Here is a 17248-nt window from a genome sequence, read left to right as displayed (position 1 = left end):
GGATGAGAGTTCCAGCATGACTGTTAGGGTGTTTGGCCATCTGATCACCAGACTAGGTCAGTTCAGGCTTTCTCTTGACCATTGCCAGTAGTCTACAGTGGAGGTATCATTGTGGATTTCTGGGGACCTCTCTAGTACTTTGCTTCTTTCTATTCTCATGTGGTCTTCATTTATCATGGTCTGTTATTCCTTGTTCTCCCTTTCTGTTCTTGATCCAGCTGGGATCTCCTGCTCCCCTCAGCTCTCTTTCCCTCGACCCTTGCCCTTCATTACCCCCACTCACATCCAGGTTGTTCATGTAGATCTCATCCATTTCTCTGTAATTGGGCGATCCCTGTGTCTTTCCTAGGGTCCTGTTTTCTAGACTCAATGAACTTCTAACAACTTAAAACCAAGAACGGGTCTTGAATGGTGAGTGCAATGTTCCTTTGGCTCCAAAAGTATCTTATAATTGCTCATAACATAATTTCAAGAGATCACATTGTCTAAGCTCTTCCTGGCAAGGAGACTGTGTCCAAAAGGCTGGAAAGGATAATTACAATTGTATCTCAGTTAAAACTCAAACAAATGAAATTTAATTTCAGCTATTCTTGTCAACCATGATGATACCTGAGTTTTGCCTTGTCTGACCCCAGGGTGTCCCATCCACATTTGTTTTGACTCTAGACCTGGACTGTTACTATTACCCTACCCATTTTCTGCTTGATGGTATTTAAGTGACATGAGAAAGAAATGACTCCTATTTTACTCAAGGTCATCTATTCATCCAGGGATGAGGCTGCCCTTATTTTCCAACTGCTGTCCATCTGTTTTAAAAATCAGAGTTCATGTCTAACTATCTTAAAATGGAAAGAGACATTTCTTTGGTTTCAAATTTCAGTAACAACACATGATCTTTGTGTGGATGGCTAGTATCTGGGATCTGCACAATTACATGCCTGAATGCAGCCTATTTGGTGGGGTTTCATTTGGTCATGGTCAGGAGCAGTGCTAGAATCTCCACTTCCCTCAAATGCAGCAACCATTTTGATTTTTCTAGTTTTTAAGAAATTGCTTGATTTCAATGAAGTATGAATAACAGATGATAGGGAAATGATCTTAGTGGCATAATTAAAATAATTTAATGTTAACTAGTTTTATTCTATCATTAATATTTTCACACTAAAATTATTGTGATGGCTAATTCTGATCATCAACTTGACAGAATTTAGAGTCACCAGGAAAATAAACCTCTGGGCATAACAGTGTGGGATATTTTAGGTAAAGGAAGTTAAGCTGGGGAAATACCTTAATATAGGTATTAGCATTCTACTATTCTACAGAATAGAATTAAAATTAAAACTGAAATTCATTAACTATAAAAAACATGATAATTTTATGACCTCTAAGATTTGAGAACTCCTGATACAGACGGGAATTATTTAAAAGAAAGTGTGTATGTAGGTGCTGTGGGAATTAAAACTCATTGTGTTTGGAACCAGCTAGTCAAAATGGAGATGCTATGGTTTTGTAAGGATTCTTGCTTGCCTTCATGGTTTACTCACTGTTGGATAATATGGCATTGTTTGCATGACTTTAACATGCATAAATAGACTTCAGGGTGCTTCAAGACCTTTAGAAAAGGGGACCATTTCTTCTCTGAGAGAATGACGACATTATGATGCCATAGTTACACATGTTCACAAGTGTGTTAGCTGTGTTTTTTTTTTTTGTAAGTTTGTGGTTCTTCTGTTTGATTTTTTTCTCCTGTTTGAGACAAGATCTTACTGTGTGGTGTATTCTGGTTTGGAACTCACTAGGTAGCCTCAGTTCACCTGAGTTTTCTTGCCTTACCCTCCTGTGTGCTGGGATAATAGACATGCACCACCACACCTGGCTCAAGTGAATGTTTTCAAATCACCAAATTTTAGTTAGTTTCAGTTTTATTTATCTATTTGACATACACTCACTAGAAAACTTCCTAAGACTCTTTTTCATTTAAGATCTGGTCATTAGAAAAATTTGCTCCATGTAGACTTGCCCTTTTCCTTGACCTGGCTGCCTGGTCTGTTTGCCAGTGATTGCACACCAACCTAACATGCAAATTTTCTTGTTAAACCTCAAGAGTAACTCAGAAGTAAACATACCCGGGTTCTTTTTTGTTCCCCTCCCAAGTCAGAGCTTATTTTATAAACCCATCAGAGCACTAATGATGTCAAAGGTCAGGTTTGTTAAAAACACACAAGGTCGTTTATTATAATTTACCCACTCTTCTGAGGGTTTATTATTGACGGAGCTTACAGAAATCCAAGTAAATGAATATGTAAAATTTAATACATGACAACAAAAATGGAAAAGAATATTTTCTTATCATGATGTCAGTCATCTGAGGTTGCTGTGGCTATCTGTCGCTCCATCTTTTAGAGGACACTGGCCATGCCACACTAAGTTGGTTTATGACCTTATTTGTAACAGTTGCTAAGCACACCTTCTACAAACAGATAGTAGATGTAAAACAACCCACCAAGGAAAAGGTCTTATCTCAGGGCTCACAGTGGATGCAGCATAAATACCTGAAATTCATCTCACTTCACAGTCCAGCTTAAGCATCAGTTGCTCAAGTGCATTTATGATGGAGAATCCAAAACCATCAATGTTTTAAAAGAAGAATAAAACATTATTAAGTTCACTCATAAATACTCCATCATAACAAAGACCTTTGACAGAAAAATAAAATAATGTAGAATCCTGAACTAAGTTGACTTAATAGAAAGAGTATTAGCCCATCTGTTGGCTTTTTATGATAAGATAAAAATCGATCTAACACCCTTGCACTAAACCCATTTTGCTCTGCTTGTTGGTGCAGCCTAAATAGTGACATTTTTCTTGACCTGCTAGAGATGTCATTAGAGGTGAGAGCTCCTGGTTTTGTCTCCTCACATTAACCTCTTTGGACTCCATAGGTGTTCATCAGGTTTCTGTGGTCTAACGTTTCTGACCACATCCTTGCTTTCAAAAGCAGGAAAATGTTTTACCAGAAAGTAGAAAGGCAGACCACACTGATTATGCTGGAGACTATTGAGGACTGTGTTGGGCAGGAAGTCCATGGACAGAATATTTATTTGCCATCTGGGACACCGCGCACATCAAGAACTATAGAAAACACAGCTATGGCATCAACTTTTAACTGCAGATAAAAGTGTTCACTGTCTAACACTCACAGCCACGCTTTTCTACCAAACTGCTGTGTTGACAAGAATTCTGCTGGAAAGTGACTAGCACCTTGGCAAGTGCCCACCGCAGGCAGTTATAATCACATCATTCTGAAGCTAGAGAATGATGATTTGGTAGGTAAATGATTTCCCCATGTTATAAGCACCTGGGGTTTCAGGAACCCTGGTATGCAGTGTGTCCACACTGAAATTTACATGCAGAGAGTTCTTCTACTTCCGCTGGTAAGAACTGATAGAAGAGCTGTGTGACATGCAAGTGTTTTAATGAGTAGAAAGTGCTAAATTTGCACAATGCATAACATTTTTATTTCCCAGAGTCAGGGGTTCACTGATACAGACACAATTCCAAGAAGTTCTTATTTGGAAATTGAAATTTAAAATGTGTCTTCTATAGGAAAAACTCTCTTTAGTAAGAAGTAATTGTAAGTTCACATTTGAACTCTTACATATACTAGTGTGGAAATTCAAATTTCAAATAAAATTAAAAGCTAAAATCCACAGGAATGTTTGCAGGAATGTACCAGTTTAATCCATCAGTAAACATTTATGGACCAGACTACATTTAGTCTTTGGATAACTATTTTCTAAAGGAAGAGAAAGATGGATTAAACTATTATAAAACATTACCTGCTCTTTAAAACACCAATGTATTTCAACATAAAATCAGTTTATTTGTTGGCTTAGCATTATTTAAAGATTTCTTAAGAGCTCTGTTATTCTCTTATTATTTGTGTGTGTGTATCTTCCTGTTTCTCTTTCTTGCCCTCTGACATCATATCACCTCATGCAATCCTATTTCAATGTTTTTCTTTAAATACTGGAAGCAGCTTCCTTCATGTAACTTTCAGGATAACAAAGAAACTGAAATATTTTAATAGACAATCAGTACAGTAGCCCCTATAGCACTGCCTTCTGAATAGGCATTATTACGTAAAAACATTGAAATTTGTTGTGAGACTTATTTCTTTCTCACATCAGAACAACTAGACATATGTTTTTGTTACTTACAATAAGAAAAACCCTGTTTTTGTTATTATTTTGTTTGTTTGTATTATATGATCCATGTTAGTCAATGTATCAAAATACGTTAGTGTTTGAAATGATTGCATTCTTTTAAAAAATTAAATGTGCCTACAAAAAGGTCCAGTTTCTTTGGAGGATATTTAGAGACTCTGATGCCTTCAATTATCATTGCTAATGTATTTTAGTACACCCACATTAATTCCTGAAAGTTTTAATTTGAAGGCACAATGTGTTGTCTCTAATGTAGCAACTGCTCATTTTATTTTAGTTCAATAAAGTTATGTTCTCTGTCTCCCTATCTCTATTTCAGTTTCTCTCTCTCTCTCTCTCTCTCTCTCTCTCTCTCTCTCTCTCTCTCTGTGTGTGTGTGTGTGTGTGTGTAACTTCTTAAAAATGAACTGAGATATAAGGGTTGCCTAAATTTTTATTTTTTTAAATGTTTTTATTAAGAATTTTTAGGGTTGGGGATTTAGCTCAGTGGTAGAGTGCTCGCCTAGCAAGCGCAAGACCTGGGGTTCTATTCTCAGCTCAAAAAAAAAAAGAAAAAGAAAAAAGAAAAAGAAAAAAAAAGAAAAAGAAAAAAGAAAAAGAAAAAAAAAGAATTTTTATTCATTTTACATACCAGTCACAGACCCCCCTCTTCCCTTCTTCCACTCCTTCAGCCTCCCCTCCCAACTCACCCCCCATTCCTTCCTTCCTAAATTTAGTGGAGCTTAGGAAGTATCTTAAATATTTGGATCCTGTTGTACAAATGTCATTTCATAGCATTGCACAATGAATCTGATAGAGCAAACATTCTAAGAATAAGGCTGGTTGCAAACACTGGGTGATATGATATGTGCATGACAGGCAACTGGGAAATAATGGAAAACCACAATTCAATTCCAAATCCCCATGTCTTCAAAATGCTTGATTTACTAGCTTTTAGTATTTCTTGCCAACCTGGGTTTTCAACAACTAGACTTTTCTGCTAGTATTTTATTAAATACTATCATTAATAATCTAATTCAAATCAACATGACGAAGATCTCAAGATGAACCAGCAATATTGCTATATCTCAAATTCAGAGGGACCATTGTCAGATCATGCTGGGACACTATCCTTCCCTCAACATTTCTTTTTGGAAATGTAGTTTATAACTAGAAACATAATGGGATACCAAATACAATGAATGTGCAGAACAGAAGTCATGTAGAAAGAGGAAAAAGTACTTTTAGTCTCATAAGCCCAGGGAAAGAATAATTTTCAACAATAATTTGCTAAGCTCATTTTATATAGTTATAGAAAAAATGCATATAAATCCCAAACCTGCTTTACTGAGTTTAGACCATGAAAATATTTTTGTGCATGCATCATTATGTATTTTTTCTTCTCTTTCTTTCTTTCTTTCTTTCTTTCTTTCTTTCTTTCTTTCTTTCTTTCTTTCTTTCTTCTTTCTTTCTTTCTTTCTCTCTTTCTCTCTCTCCCTCCCTCCCTCCCTCCCTCCCTCCCTTCCTCCCTCCCTCCCTCTCTCCCTTCCTCCCTCCCTTCCTCCCTCCCTTCCTTCCTTCCTTCCTTCCTTCCTTCCTTCCTTCCTTCCTTTCTTTTCAAGACAAGGTTTCTTTGTTTCCTTGGCTGTCCTGGAACTAGCTCTGTAGACCAGGCTGACCTCCAAGTTACAGAGATCCAACAATCCCTGAGTGCTGGGATTAATTGTGCGTACCACCACCCCGTGATTATGCATTTCTTCACCACTGCACTTTTAAAAATTATCTTTATGACCATGAGTGCTGAGGTTTGGTGAGACAAGTGTTTCAGCTGCCTGACCTCCAAGAAACAGCAGTGTGAGAGTCAGAGGGTAGGGAAGAGCATTGCTTTCTAGACATGGCAAGGCTGCTGTGCACATAAGTTCACAGCAGCTGTGCTGTGATCTGAATACGACCCCCATACAATGAAAATAGTTCAAACTTCCAGCATGGAGAAGGTGCCACCCTTGGCTTCAGAGCTCTTGGCAGTTCTTGGCTGCTGGGAAGTGAGAATTACTTTTCTTTGGTTTGTGGCTACTGTTACTTTGCCACAGTGAACGATCCCACACATGTGTGTGAGTAGCCACTAATTAGAGTCAATGATTTTATACACACACACATATACAAAACGTTGGGAATGAGGGGAGTTAGAGGAAGGATAAGGCCAGGATATTTTGTATAGACACAAAATAGTCAAAGAATAAAAAATGGGCTTTATAAAATTAAAACAATATAAACAAATAAAAATCTATAGATAAACATGTACACATATATGCAGCATTTATACTAATTAATTGAAATCTATTAATTCAAGTGAGTTTGGTGGGTTAAAGGCTATTACAATTTTGAAAATTCTTTTCCTGAAATAATTTTGAAGGTCTGAATATCTACTAGTAAAACTCAAGTTTCTACTACAAATGCATCAACATTTAGCATAATTACAATTCAAAATATTAGATACTTTTATGACTGATCCTCAAAACCGTGTTTTGTTTTTCACCCCGTGAGTTTTATGAGAAGCAAATGAATCCTTTGCCTCCTACTTGTCTCCTAATCTCTTTCCATTTTATTTTCTTGATTAATAAATGTCAAATTTCTTCCTATTAATTACAAATTACTGTACTATTGTTCACATAACATACTTTTATTTCATCTGTTTCTTTCAGCTCTCTTTCATATGCGTCTCAGTTTCCTGATTTTTTTCTTCACCTTTATCTATAGCTATATCTAATCTGATTATTAATCTTGCATGGAGTTGTAAATTTCAACCATCATGTTTAAATTTCTTAACATTCTACTTGATTCCTCCAAATGTACTCACCATTGTAACAATAATCTATGCTTTCATTGTCAAATACAGTTGTGTTTTTACTTACTGTTGTCCCAAGTCCCTGTGATGGGAGTGCCAACTCTCTTGTTTTGTTGTAGGTTGTCTCTTACACTGGACTGTTCTCTAGATTTTAAACTATTATTTCATGCAATTTTCAGGAATGGGCCTTTTTTTGTCATAGACCAATGCAATTATATTGTAGGAGGGACCTGTCTTGTGGCTTGCTGTCTGATATACTACCTCAGAAGCTGCTCCAAGGATGCTAATTACATGTCTTTCTATAATATATCTCAAGTGCCATCCCACAGCTGGGCATAGCATTGTGGTTTTAGTACAGATTTTACTTAAACCAACACTTCATTTTCCTTTTCCCCTCTGTGATTTTCCTGTGGTTTCTTTGGGATGGCTGGCAAAATGTTCCACTTGTTTTTCATGGTGGGCAGCAATGAATGAATTACAGCTTTATTAAGTTCTTGTTCCAAATCTCAGCCCAATTCTTTCACTAAGTCTCTGATCCCAAAGCAAATCCTGACTCCTACACACTCCAAGACCCAAATCACGTCCACTTCTGCTCTTGGCCACTCTGGTGTCTCCCACACAGCCCCTTCTCCTGCGGCCTTCCAATTACCTTCCTGGTACTTGTAGACTTTCCTCTCTTCTTTTCTCCCTTTCTCTCTTTGTGTGTACAGTGGTATTCTAGTCTGTAACATTTTGTCTAATATGTCTACATGTTTTGAATCAAAGGTGCTTCTATTGTTAAGTGATAAAGAAATAAATGTGGAGGCAGAGGCAGGTGGATCTCTGTGAGTTCAAGGCCAGCCTGGTCTACAGAGCTATCCCAGGACAGGCTCCAAAGCTACAGAGAAACCCTGTCTTAAAAAAAAAAAAAAAAAAAAAAAAAAAAAAAAAAAAAAAAAAAAGAAAGAAATGTATCATAATTTGGTTGTTTTGAGGAAAATAATGACTAAATATTGACAAGAGCATTTTCTGTTAATTTCACCTTTCATAGCTTATTGAAAAATAATGAATTAATTATACATAATTTGAGTAGAATTATTTCACTTTATACTTGGTCTGACATTGAGTAGTCCAGTTTTGTTTTTAGGTAATATGATTGTATTGCTAAATAACTTAACACATTCAATATATGTGAGTTACCCCAAAGCAAATGCATATTAGACGACAAATTCCTCATAGGCAATTGCTACTCTGGCTTTCTATCCCAGTCCATTCTTTTCCCTTAACATGGACACTGTCTCTCTTCCAAGCTTTGTAGTTTTGTTAAAAAGGCTTTTGTTTTCCAACCAAAGGTAATATTATTTCTTTGTAAAACTTTGGCAGCAATATTTCTCCAGAAATTCCAAGCTTAGTGGGAAACAGAGGCTGTAAGTGTGTGCTGTAAAACACTGTAATTATACAGCAAAGCAATCTCTCTGCCGTTGTTTTATCAACTAGGAAATCAATAGTGGTAGAGACTACAATTCTCTGCTGGGCTAGAGTCGATCCAGGAGGACAGATGAGAGGGTTTAGTGACTGAGTGGGAACTGCTAGCATAAGAAATCACAGCAGCAGGGAAAGATGGCCTGTGACCTGAGCGACTTCCATCCCAACTCCAAAGTGTTTTTGTCCACGAAGGGACTTGATTTTTTTAAAGCAAGAAAAACACATAAGTAAACAAACCAAAAAAACACCACCTGTGCCCCCAAATTATCTTTCCAAATTATAAGCACACTGCCAGCCATTATTGTTGGTAAATATTCAATCATGAGGGAAAATTCCATTATGGCTATGAGAAATGAGCTAGATACTGAGGAGCTGATAGTCATGAGGTCTCAGGATGAATCTCTTGTGTTTGACAAATGCCATAGTTTAGAAATCATTTTGTAGAGGAAATGTAGCACTATAGTCATTATAAACCATCTTGCTTAGAATTTAAATACATGTAGTAGAAGTAGAAGGTATTGTATCTATCCATGCTGAGTTATTATAGACAGAGGATGAAAGTATTAAAGAAAAACAACACCCCCAATCTAAATATTTATACTTCTCCATTACATCAATCAGTTTATTTCATACTAAAGAAGAATATGAAATAATAAAAAAGTGGCGTATTCTATGTTTTTATTTTTTATTTTTTGTCCTCAATTAAAGCTTGTGCCTGGGGATGAAACCTGTATCTCTAGACAGACAATCAATAAACAGCCAGCTTCTCTGTACTTTTCCCATTTCTAGAATGAACAGTGAGGTACATGGTAGCTACTGCTAATCATCAGAAACTTAGGAACGTGGCAATGTTTGCAGAGCACAACTGAGACAGACTCCTGGATTTTCATTCAGTGTGGGCAACATTATTATGTATTCGTGCTTTAAGTGAGTTTTCTTTTTAAAGGTCCTTGTGTATATAGTATCTGAAAAGTAAGCAAAGTTGCATTTGTGTGGTGAAAACAAAGTACTTGTTCTTAAATAACAAACACAAATACTCCTCTGTGAATATATATCATTATATATGCAACATGCATGAGGAATGTCAACATTTGGCCACCATTAGTTCAGATTCACCATGGTACATTGTTTAATCCACTTGCCTGAAGAATTCTATGCACTTTATTTCATTGTCAGGAAAAGAGATGATAAATAATGAACATCCCAAAGCTCTTCAACAAATGGTTAGGAGTTTGCAAGTATTAAATGCAAGCTATCATTTCACTGACAAAATTCCACGCATAAGGCATGAAAATATAATATAGCTCATTGCATCTACCATACCATCTGAACCAACTTCTGTGCATGCCAAATATTGTTTTATCAATAATGTTCTCTTAGAATAATCTAAATTAGCCGGGCAGTGGTGGCAAATGCCTTTAATCCCAGCACTCGGGAGGCAGAGCCAGGCACATCTTAGTGATTTCGAGGCCAGCCTGGTCTACAGAGCAAGATCCAGGAAAGGCACAAAGCTACACAGAGAAAACCTGTCTTGAAAAAACCAAAAAAAAAAAAAAAAAAAAAAAAAAATGAACAAGCTAAATTATACCCATGATGTAATTTCTAACACAAACCTAGCACTTTCAGGAGGTTGAGAAGATGTTCTTAGCTAAAGATTTATTTTACATTCATAAAACTACCTGCAGAAATATTTATTGTCCTTGTATATTTTATATTTCAAGGATGTTGGTTCAGTGCCAGGCATGAATTACAAATAAATAGCTCACTTTTTGGAAGACATGCTTTGATTCTATGAAGAGTTTTAGGTACCCTCATATGCAAGGTAATACAACTGAGTTAACAGTTCTCTGGAAGAATAACAGCCTCTCCATAAAAAATGGCTGAATTGTTTTGTTTTTGTTTGTTTGTTTATTTTTGCTTGAGTGAAAGCAATACTGTGTGTAGTATTTGTTAACCTGACAATCAATATTCACTCTGGTTCCTGAGAGATGAGCTTTTCCCAATTATGAAAGAAAGCTGGGATAGAGCTGTATCAGTGAATTTTAATTGCTCTTTAGTATCCTCAATTACTAATATTCCTTCAAGCTATCCAAATGTCTTGTTCTCAGACACCTTGTTGCCTGCATTTCCCCAGTTGGACTTACCCTGCATGCACAGTCCGTCAGTGCAGTTCTTGGATTGCAGGACCAGGCCATCACAGTCTTTGCCCCCATTCTTGGGTGCTGGAGCTGTACACTCCCTCCTGCGCCAATGGGTGCATTCAGTCCCACAGGTTGACCATTTGCTCCATGATGTCCACCTGCCATCCACTGCCATGAGAAAAGCCAGCATGAAGTCAGAACAAGCTGTTACTTAACCGGGAAAAGAAGCACAGCTCAATTTCAACATAGCAATAAGAATGGAAGAAGATAACCCAGTGAGAAGCCTGGCATTCACTTAGCCTCTGGTGAGTGAGTTATGCTCTAACTGTGGGAGTTCTGTGCATTTTCTTCCTTCTGATGGGTCAAGGAAGGCTTACTGGGACACATCTGGAGCTATGTAAGCAAGGCATCACACTTGCTATTTATTCATTAAAGGGATGCTTCTGGATATTGTATTGAAAATAACAAGGCTTCCTTTTTGATCTAAGATTCCTTCCTTTAAAGTGTCATGTAAACTGTGAAAGCAAAGATGTATGAGAGTTGGAAGCAAAGGATATGTAGTGGTAAAGAACTCATCCCTCTCGGTCTTCTCCCCTCCCCCTCTCTTGATTTCTATATTCTTTATACTTTCTTTTTGTCATACAGGCCACTTGATTTGGATGAAACCTTTGGCATGCTTTCCTGTAAAGACAATATTATTTAGAGCTTATATTATGATTCCTCTCCATTATTTGATGCTGTGCACATTTCTATTCATGATGAAATAATATTTAAGTAAATCCCTAATTTTGGCAGTGACATAACAATTCAAAATTAACCCAATTTCATTCTATTTGGGTGGATTACTTGTAAGAAAGTTCAGTGATAATGAGCTGAGATATCTCTATCTTGAGAATATACCATTTGATGTCATTTTGAAGAATAAACTGTCATACTTTAAAACAAATCCTTTTAAGTATACTAAAGAAGTAGGATTAAACGTTAAACCAACTTTTAAAAAAATGTTTGATTTCCCCCGAAATACATAAATATTTATGATTATCTATAATTCTACGTAAAACAATGCCAAACATCATTTATTGAACCTTTATACTTTTCAAATCTGAATACTGAAAAAACAATGTAAATTTTAGTAGCTTATAGTGTTTGACAAATCTGTCTTATTACTGAGCAAATGTACTACCCATAATATGTACTAGGATATACACATGTGTATTAGAGAATTAAGGAACACATTACTATTTCCATAATACAGGAGTTGTCCATACTTCAACTCCCAATTACCCAGAATGACATTTGCTTTGCTGTAGCTCAAAAATATGTGCCTGTTACTTAAAGCACTAGCACATAGTTATGTGTGTGTTTGTGTATGTGGTGTATGTATATGTACTGTGTGTGTGTGTGTGTGTGTGTGTGTACAGCCATATTGTTCTTTTGACTCAATTTAATCAATAGACTCTGAATTACATAAGTCAACCTAGGTGAAATAAGGGACAGTGGTAAAATCTGAACTTCTACACTTACCTATAAGTCAAAATGTGTTCGATAAATAAGAGCCCTCAAAGGTTCAGTACAGGAACCCATTTTAATACTTGTAATCAATACTTGAAAATGTAACCTGTAGATTACGTTTTTCTCTGTGCTCACTTCTGAAAAATGTTTTATGAAAGGATGAGCAGTAAAAAAAAATTGACAAAGCAAAGAGAGCTAAGGCTTTGTATTCAAACACTGAAATTGATAATAGAATCCCTAACCACTGAGTACACTGAATTTATGGATTATTTCAAAACAATTTTATCTTAACTTCTGGATATATTATATGACTAGGCATTATAATGCGTTTGGTATTTGGTTTGGATTTGGGTAACTTTTAACTCAAATTTACCTGGAGTCAAGAGCTGGTAGAAACATAAAATACTACAAGAGGAAGCCAAGTGGCAGAGAGATGCAATCTTGGTATAAAAAACACTTCAAATAATTCATAAGACAGATGACCAAGACATACAGATAATAAATAGCTGGCTATGTTGTATTTTCCAAATCCATTATCTCATGTGTCACAAACCTTAGCCTTTCTTTTAATTCATTCCAAATGTTTTATTTGCCCCATCCAGAAACTGACACTACATATCAACTATTTCAGGATAAAACATTTTCCAAATTTTAGTTCCTGTTAATTTAATGATTTTCTGAAGATCAAGGGTTGTTATTTCTAACATTATGTGGTTTTCAATGTTGTTCAGATCATTTGAATTATAGTATGGCAATTCTGCCTCTGGAAGTTTCACTGAGAAGCATAGGATTATATTCGTGGTTGGTTGTTCTCTCATAGCACTTTGCCTATTTAGGTGGTAAAGTTAAGCACTCTTTTGGAGGAAGGTTGAACTTCTTGGTAAGGTAAATACTGAATGTAGAATGGATTTAAATAATGTTTATCACACATTTAAATCAAGGTTAGGTATCTAGTTCTAGTATACATTTTCAGAATGGTAGAAAATATTTGGAAGAAGACAATATGTATTTACCTGGGCACAATGTAGTGCATGCTATTTTCTGTACACTCTGCCCCTCACAGAAGGCCCCGCCATTGAGTGGGGCTGGATTGGTGCAGGTTCTTGTACGTTTCTGATATCCTCGTCCACAGCGACTGTTACACACAGACCACTCTGTCCAAGTGGACCAGCCACCGTTAACTGGATGAGACAAACCACAAATAGTAGGTTAAACACATGGGAATGTACAAGACACAAGCCACACACAGCATAAAGACTGGAATCATTCCCCATGTAGCCATAAAAAGAACAAGATTTCAGTGCTAGAGGAGGCCATGGATATCATTTCAGAGTTTTGTTGTATAGCTGAAAAATCTAAATTGAGATATATAAAATTATTTTCCATGAGTTACTCACTTATAAAAATACACAAGACTATGTTCTCTTTTCTTTGGCTAACATTCTTAAGAAAAAAAATATATCCCTTTACCTAGTTAAACTCCAAAAATTACTTTTGACAGCTTATCTCCCATAATAAATGTTTACATCTGGATGCCAAGGCTGTGAGCCTAAGCCTGGAAACTAAATAAAATCACTTTGACTATCTAAAAAACAAATGATTAATTATTTTTCTTCAGCATTTTCAAAATTCATAGCTTTTCAAGGAATTTTATCCAGTTTCACAAACCCACAAACCTATATGAACCAAGTAACAGAATAAAATCTTCCAGTACCCTTGTTTTAAACAAATTGGCCATCTGATTGAGTTGGCAATTGGTTGGTACATTTGAAATAGATACTCATCTTGTGCAGAAAGGCTAATTTTGATATTTGATGGAGGGGTCAACGGTATGTGATTACAAAACAAGAATTTCACACGACTCACACTATTCATTTCTGGACATCTGTCTCTAGAAAATATTATGATGTTTTTAAAAAAGTAGCTCAATAATTTGTGCTTTTATATATATATATATATATATATATATATATATATATATATATATATATATATATAGTTTGTTTGTTTGTTTGTTTGTTTTTTGTTTTTTTTGAGATAGGGTTTCTCTTGAAATTTTGGTGACTTTCCTGGATCTTGCTCTGTAGACCAGGCTGGTGTTGAACTCATAGAGATCTGCCTGGCTCTGCCTCACAAGTGCTGTTTGTAATAGCCAGAACCTGGAAACAACCTAGATGCCCTTCAACTGAAGAATGGATAAATAAAGTGTGGTACAAATACGCAATGGAGTACTACTCAGCAGAGAAAAACAATGACATCATAAGGTTTGCAGTCAAATGGATGGATCTAGAAAAAAATCATCCTGAGCAAGGTAACCCAGACTCAGAAAGACAAACATGGTATGTACTCACTCAGGAGGATACAAGATGTAAAACATAGGATGACTAGAGTGCTACTCACAACTCCAGGGATGCAACCTAGAAAACAGGACCCTAAGAAAGACACAGGGATTGCCCAATGACAGAGAAATGGATGAGATCTACATGAGCAAATTGGATGTGGGGTGGTGGTGGTAATGAAGGGCAAGGGTCCAGGGAAAGAGAGCTGAGGGGAGCGGGAGATACCAGCTGGATCAAGAACAGAAAGGGAGAACAAGGAATATCAGACCATGATAAATGAAGACCACATGACAACAGGAAAAAGCAAAGTGCTAGAGAGGTCCCCAGAAATCCACAAAGATACCTCCCTCATAGACTACTGGCAATAGTTGAGAGAAAGCCTGAACTGACCTAGTCTGGTGATAGAATGGCCAAACACCCTAACTGTCCTGCTAGAAATCTCATCCAATGACTGATGGAAGCAGATGCAGAAATCCCTGGCTTGGGCCCAGGTGGAGCTCTGGGAGTCCAGCCAGCCAGAAAGAGGAGGGATTGTATGAGTGAGAATTGTTGAGACCATGACTGGAAAAAGCACAGGGACAAATAGCCAAACTAGTAGAAACACATGAACTATGAACCAAAAGCTGAGGAGCCCCCAGCTGGATCAGGCACTCTGGATAAGTGAGACAATTGAATAGCTTGAACTGTTTGGGAGGCACCCAGGCAGTGAGACCTGGACCTGTCCTTAGTGCATGAGCTGGCTGTTTGGAGCCTGGGGCCTATGCAGGGACACTTTGCTCAGCCTGGGAGGAGGAGACTGGGCCTGCCTGGACTGAATCTACCAGACTGAGCCTTATCCCCAGGGGAATCCTTGCCCTGGAGGAGATGGGAATGGGGGGTGGGCTGGGGTGGTGGTGGGGAGGCGGGAGGAGGAGGACAGGGGAATCAATGGCTGATATGTAAAATTAAATGAAATTATAAAATAAAAAAAATGAGAAAAAACTTAATGTAAACTAAAATTTGAATTAAAAAATAACAAAAAAAAATGTGAGCCACCGCCACCCAGCGCTTAGGTAATTTTTTTAATGAAGTAATTTTAAACATGAATTGTTTGCTGCTAGTTGAAACACTATGGAACAAATTTCCTTGCGGTAAAAAAGGTTAGTTACTGAATCAACACAGATTTTACACATGCAATGCAATTACTTGCCCCAAATTATATTTTCTAGGAAATCTGTTAGTCAGGAAATAAACATGACTGCCTTTCAGACATGAACAAAGGTATCTTAATAAAAGATTTTTAAATGTAGTGATAAATAATTAGAATTACTTATGATGTTAAATATAGGAAAATGTTAAGTTGTATAATTATTCCATTAAAATGATAAAAAAGGGGTTTGGGGACTTAGCTCAGTGTTAGAGTGCTTGCCTAGCAAGAGCAAGGCTCTGGGTTTGGTCCTCAGCTCTGGGCGGAGTAAATGATAAAAGAGGAGGTTATGTGATAAAATATAGATGTTTAACATTGTACATTAAATAAAAGTAACATATGTGTAGTTATTATCTTAATGTACTATCTATAAATAACAGTGGTATCATATTGATTTCAAAAACACTATCTGTAGATGATCAGATCAAAGACAGCTTCTTTGATCTTCTCTGTTTTTTTCCAAATTTTCTCCGATGAATATACATTTATAAGTCCAAAGAGAGAGTAATGAAAAAGCAGATCTAAAACAGATTCAGAATAGGAAATGATGAAATATTTCTGTCGACTGATAAGCCCAACCTGTGAGCCTTGGACAACTCAATTTATGGAGCCATGAAAAGCATGAACAGACAGTTGACAGGTAGGGTTTCAGCTAGAGCTCCCAAATCAAGTTCCCTGCTAAGATTTCTAAAATCTCAAATGTTACAATGTTGTCCTATATGTTGTTTACTAACAGGGGAAGCTGAGATTCTGTGTTACATATACAATTTCCAGTCAGTTGACATTCTACAGTCTTGTTAAAAAAATCAGAAACTTTTAGACATTTTTTTGCAGATACTAGATACATCCATTTATTTACAGAGAAAGAGAAAATTACTCTAAAATTACAGGTTAAAAAGTTAGATAGCTGCTGATCAAGGCCTAGTGACTTCATCTTTGGTCCTGACTCTTGTCTGAAAATGCTTAAGTTATTTATGTATGACCCTTCTTCATAACAATGTTGTCATTACATTTGCAGGTATTGAAATCATGCTATATCTAGAAAGAGATTTGTATCTATATTAAATACCTATAGAATGCATCTATTTATAGTGTGCCTTCATTAGTTATTTGTGATTGGCACATACTATGATTGAGCCCCATTGCTTCCTTGCATTTTAAATGTTGTTAATCAAGTGTTTCAGACAGTTTAAACTAAGATAAAAAGTACAAAACAATTTCATGTGATTTAAGGCATACAATTGCTTACAATTCAACATAGCCATTATCTGGACTAGGAAATTAAACTCCAGAGTAATCAGAGGTTTAAAAAAATTGGAACGCTTCTGTTCTGTAATTAAAATGGCACTTTCAAAGTATCTCTGTGCAGCCTCTGGAACATCATGATGATTTCTGTTCCTGTATCTCCTCATTTTGTCAGTGATACAACCACACAATGGTACTGTCAGAGAGGGAACAAATTAATCTCTGTCTCTTTCTCTCCCATCCCCCCTCTCAACAGGTAGAAAACACACAGAATGATTCAACCCATGTTTATGCATCATGGACTCATCAAA

General features: G+C 36.5%; 1 protein-coding gene across 2 annotated transcripts in view; it reads right to left on the bottom strand.

Moving 5' to 3' along the window:
* The window catches only part of Unc5c (unc-5 netrin receptor C), a 361607-nt gene that overhangs the window by 57853 nt on the left and 286506 nt on the right, over positions 1 to 17248 (bottom strand). For both annotated transcript variants that reach the window (XM_036189838.1, XM_036189839.1), the window contains exons 6-7: positions 13181 to 13348; positions 10659 to 10823 (exon numbers count right to left, since the gene is read on the bottom strand). In XM_036189838.1, the coding sequence (XP_036045731.1) occupies positions 10659 to 10823; positions 13181 to 13348 (333 nt within the window). The remainder of the gene's footprint in view (positions 1 to 10658; positions 10824 to 13180; positions 13349 to 17248) is intronic.

Source organism: Onychomys torridus, chromosome 6, assembly GCF_903995425.1.
Source record: "Onychomys torridus chromosome 6, mOncTor1.1, whole genome shotgun sequence".
Classification (NCBI taxonomy): Eukaryota; Metazoa; Chordata; class Mammalia; order Rodentia; family Cricetidae; genus Onychomys; species Onychomys torridus.
The sequence above is the reverse complement of the archived record's forward strand: the minus strand, read 5'-3'. Positions and strand labels throughout refer to the sequence as shown.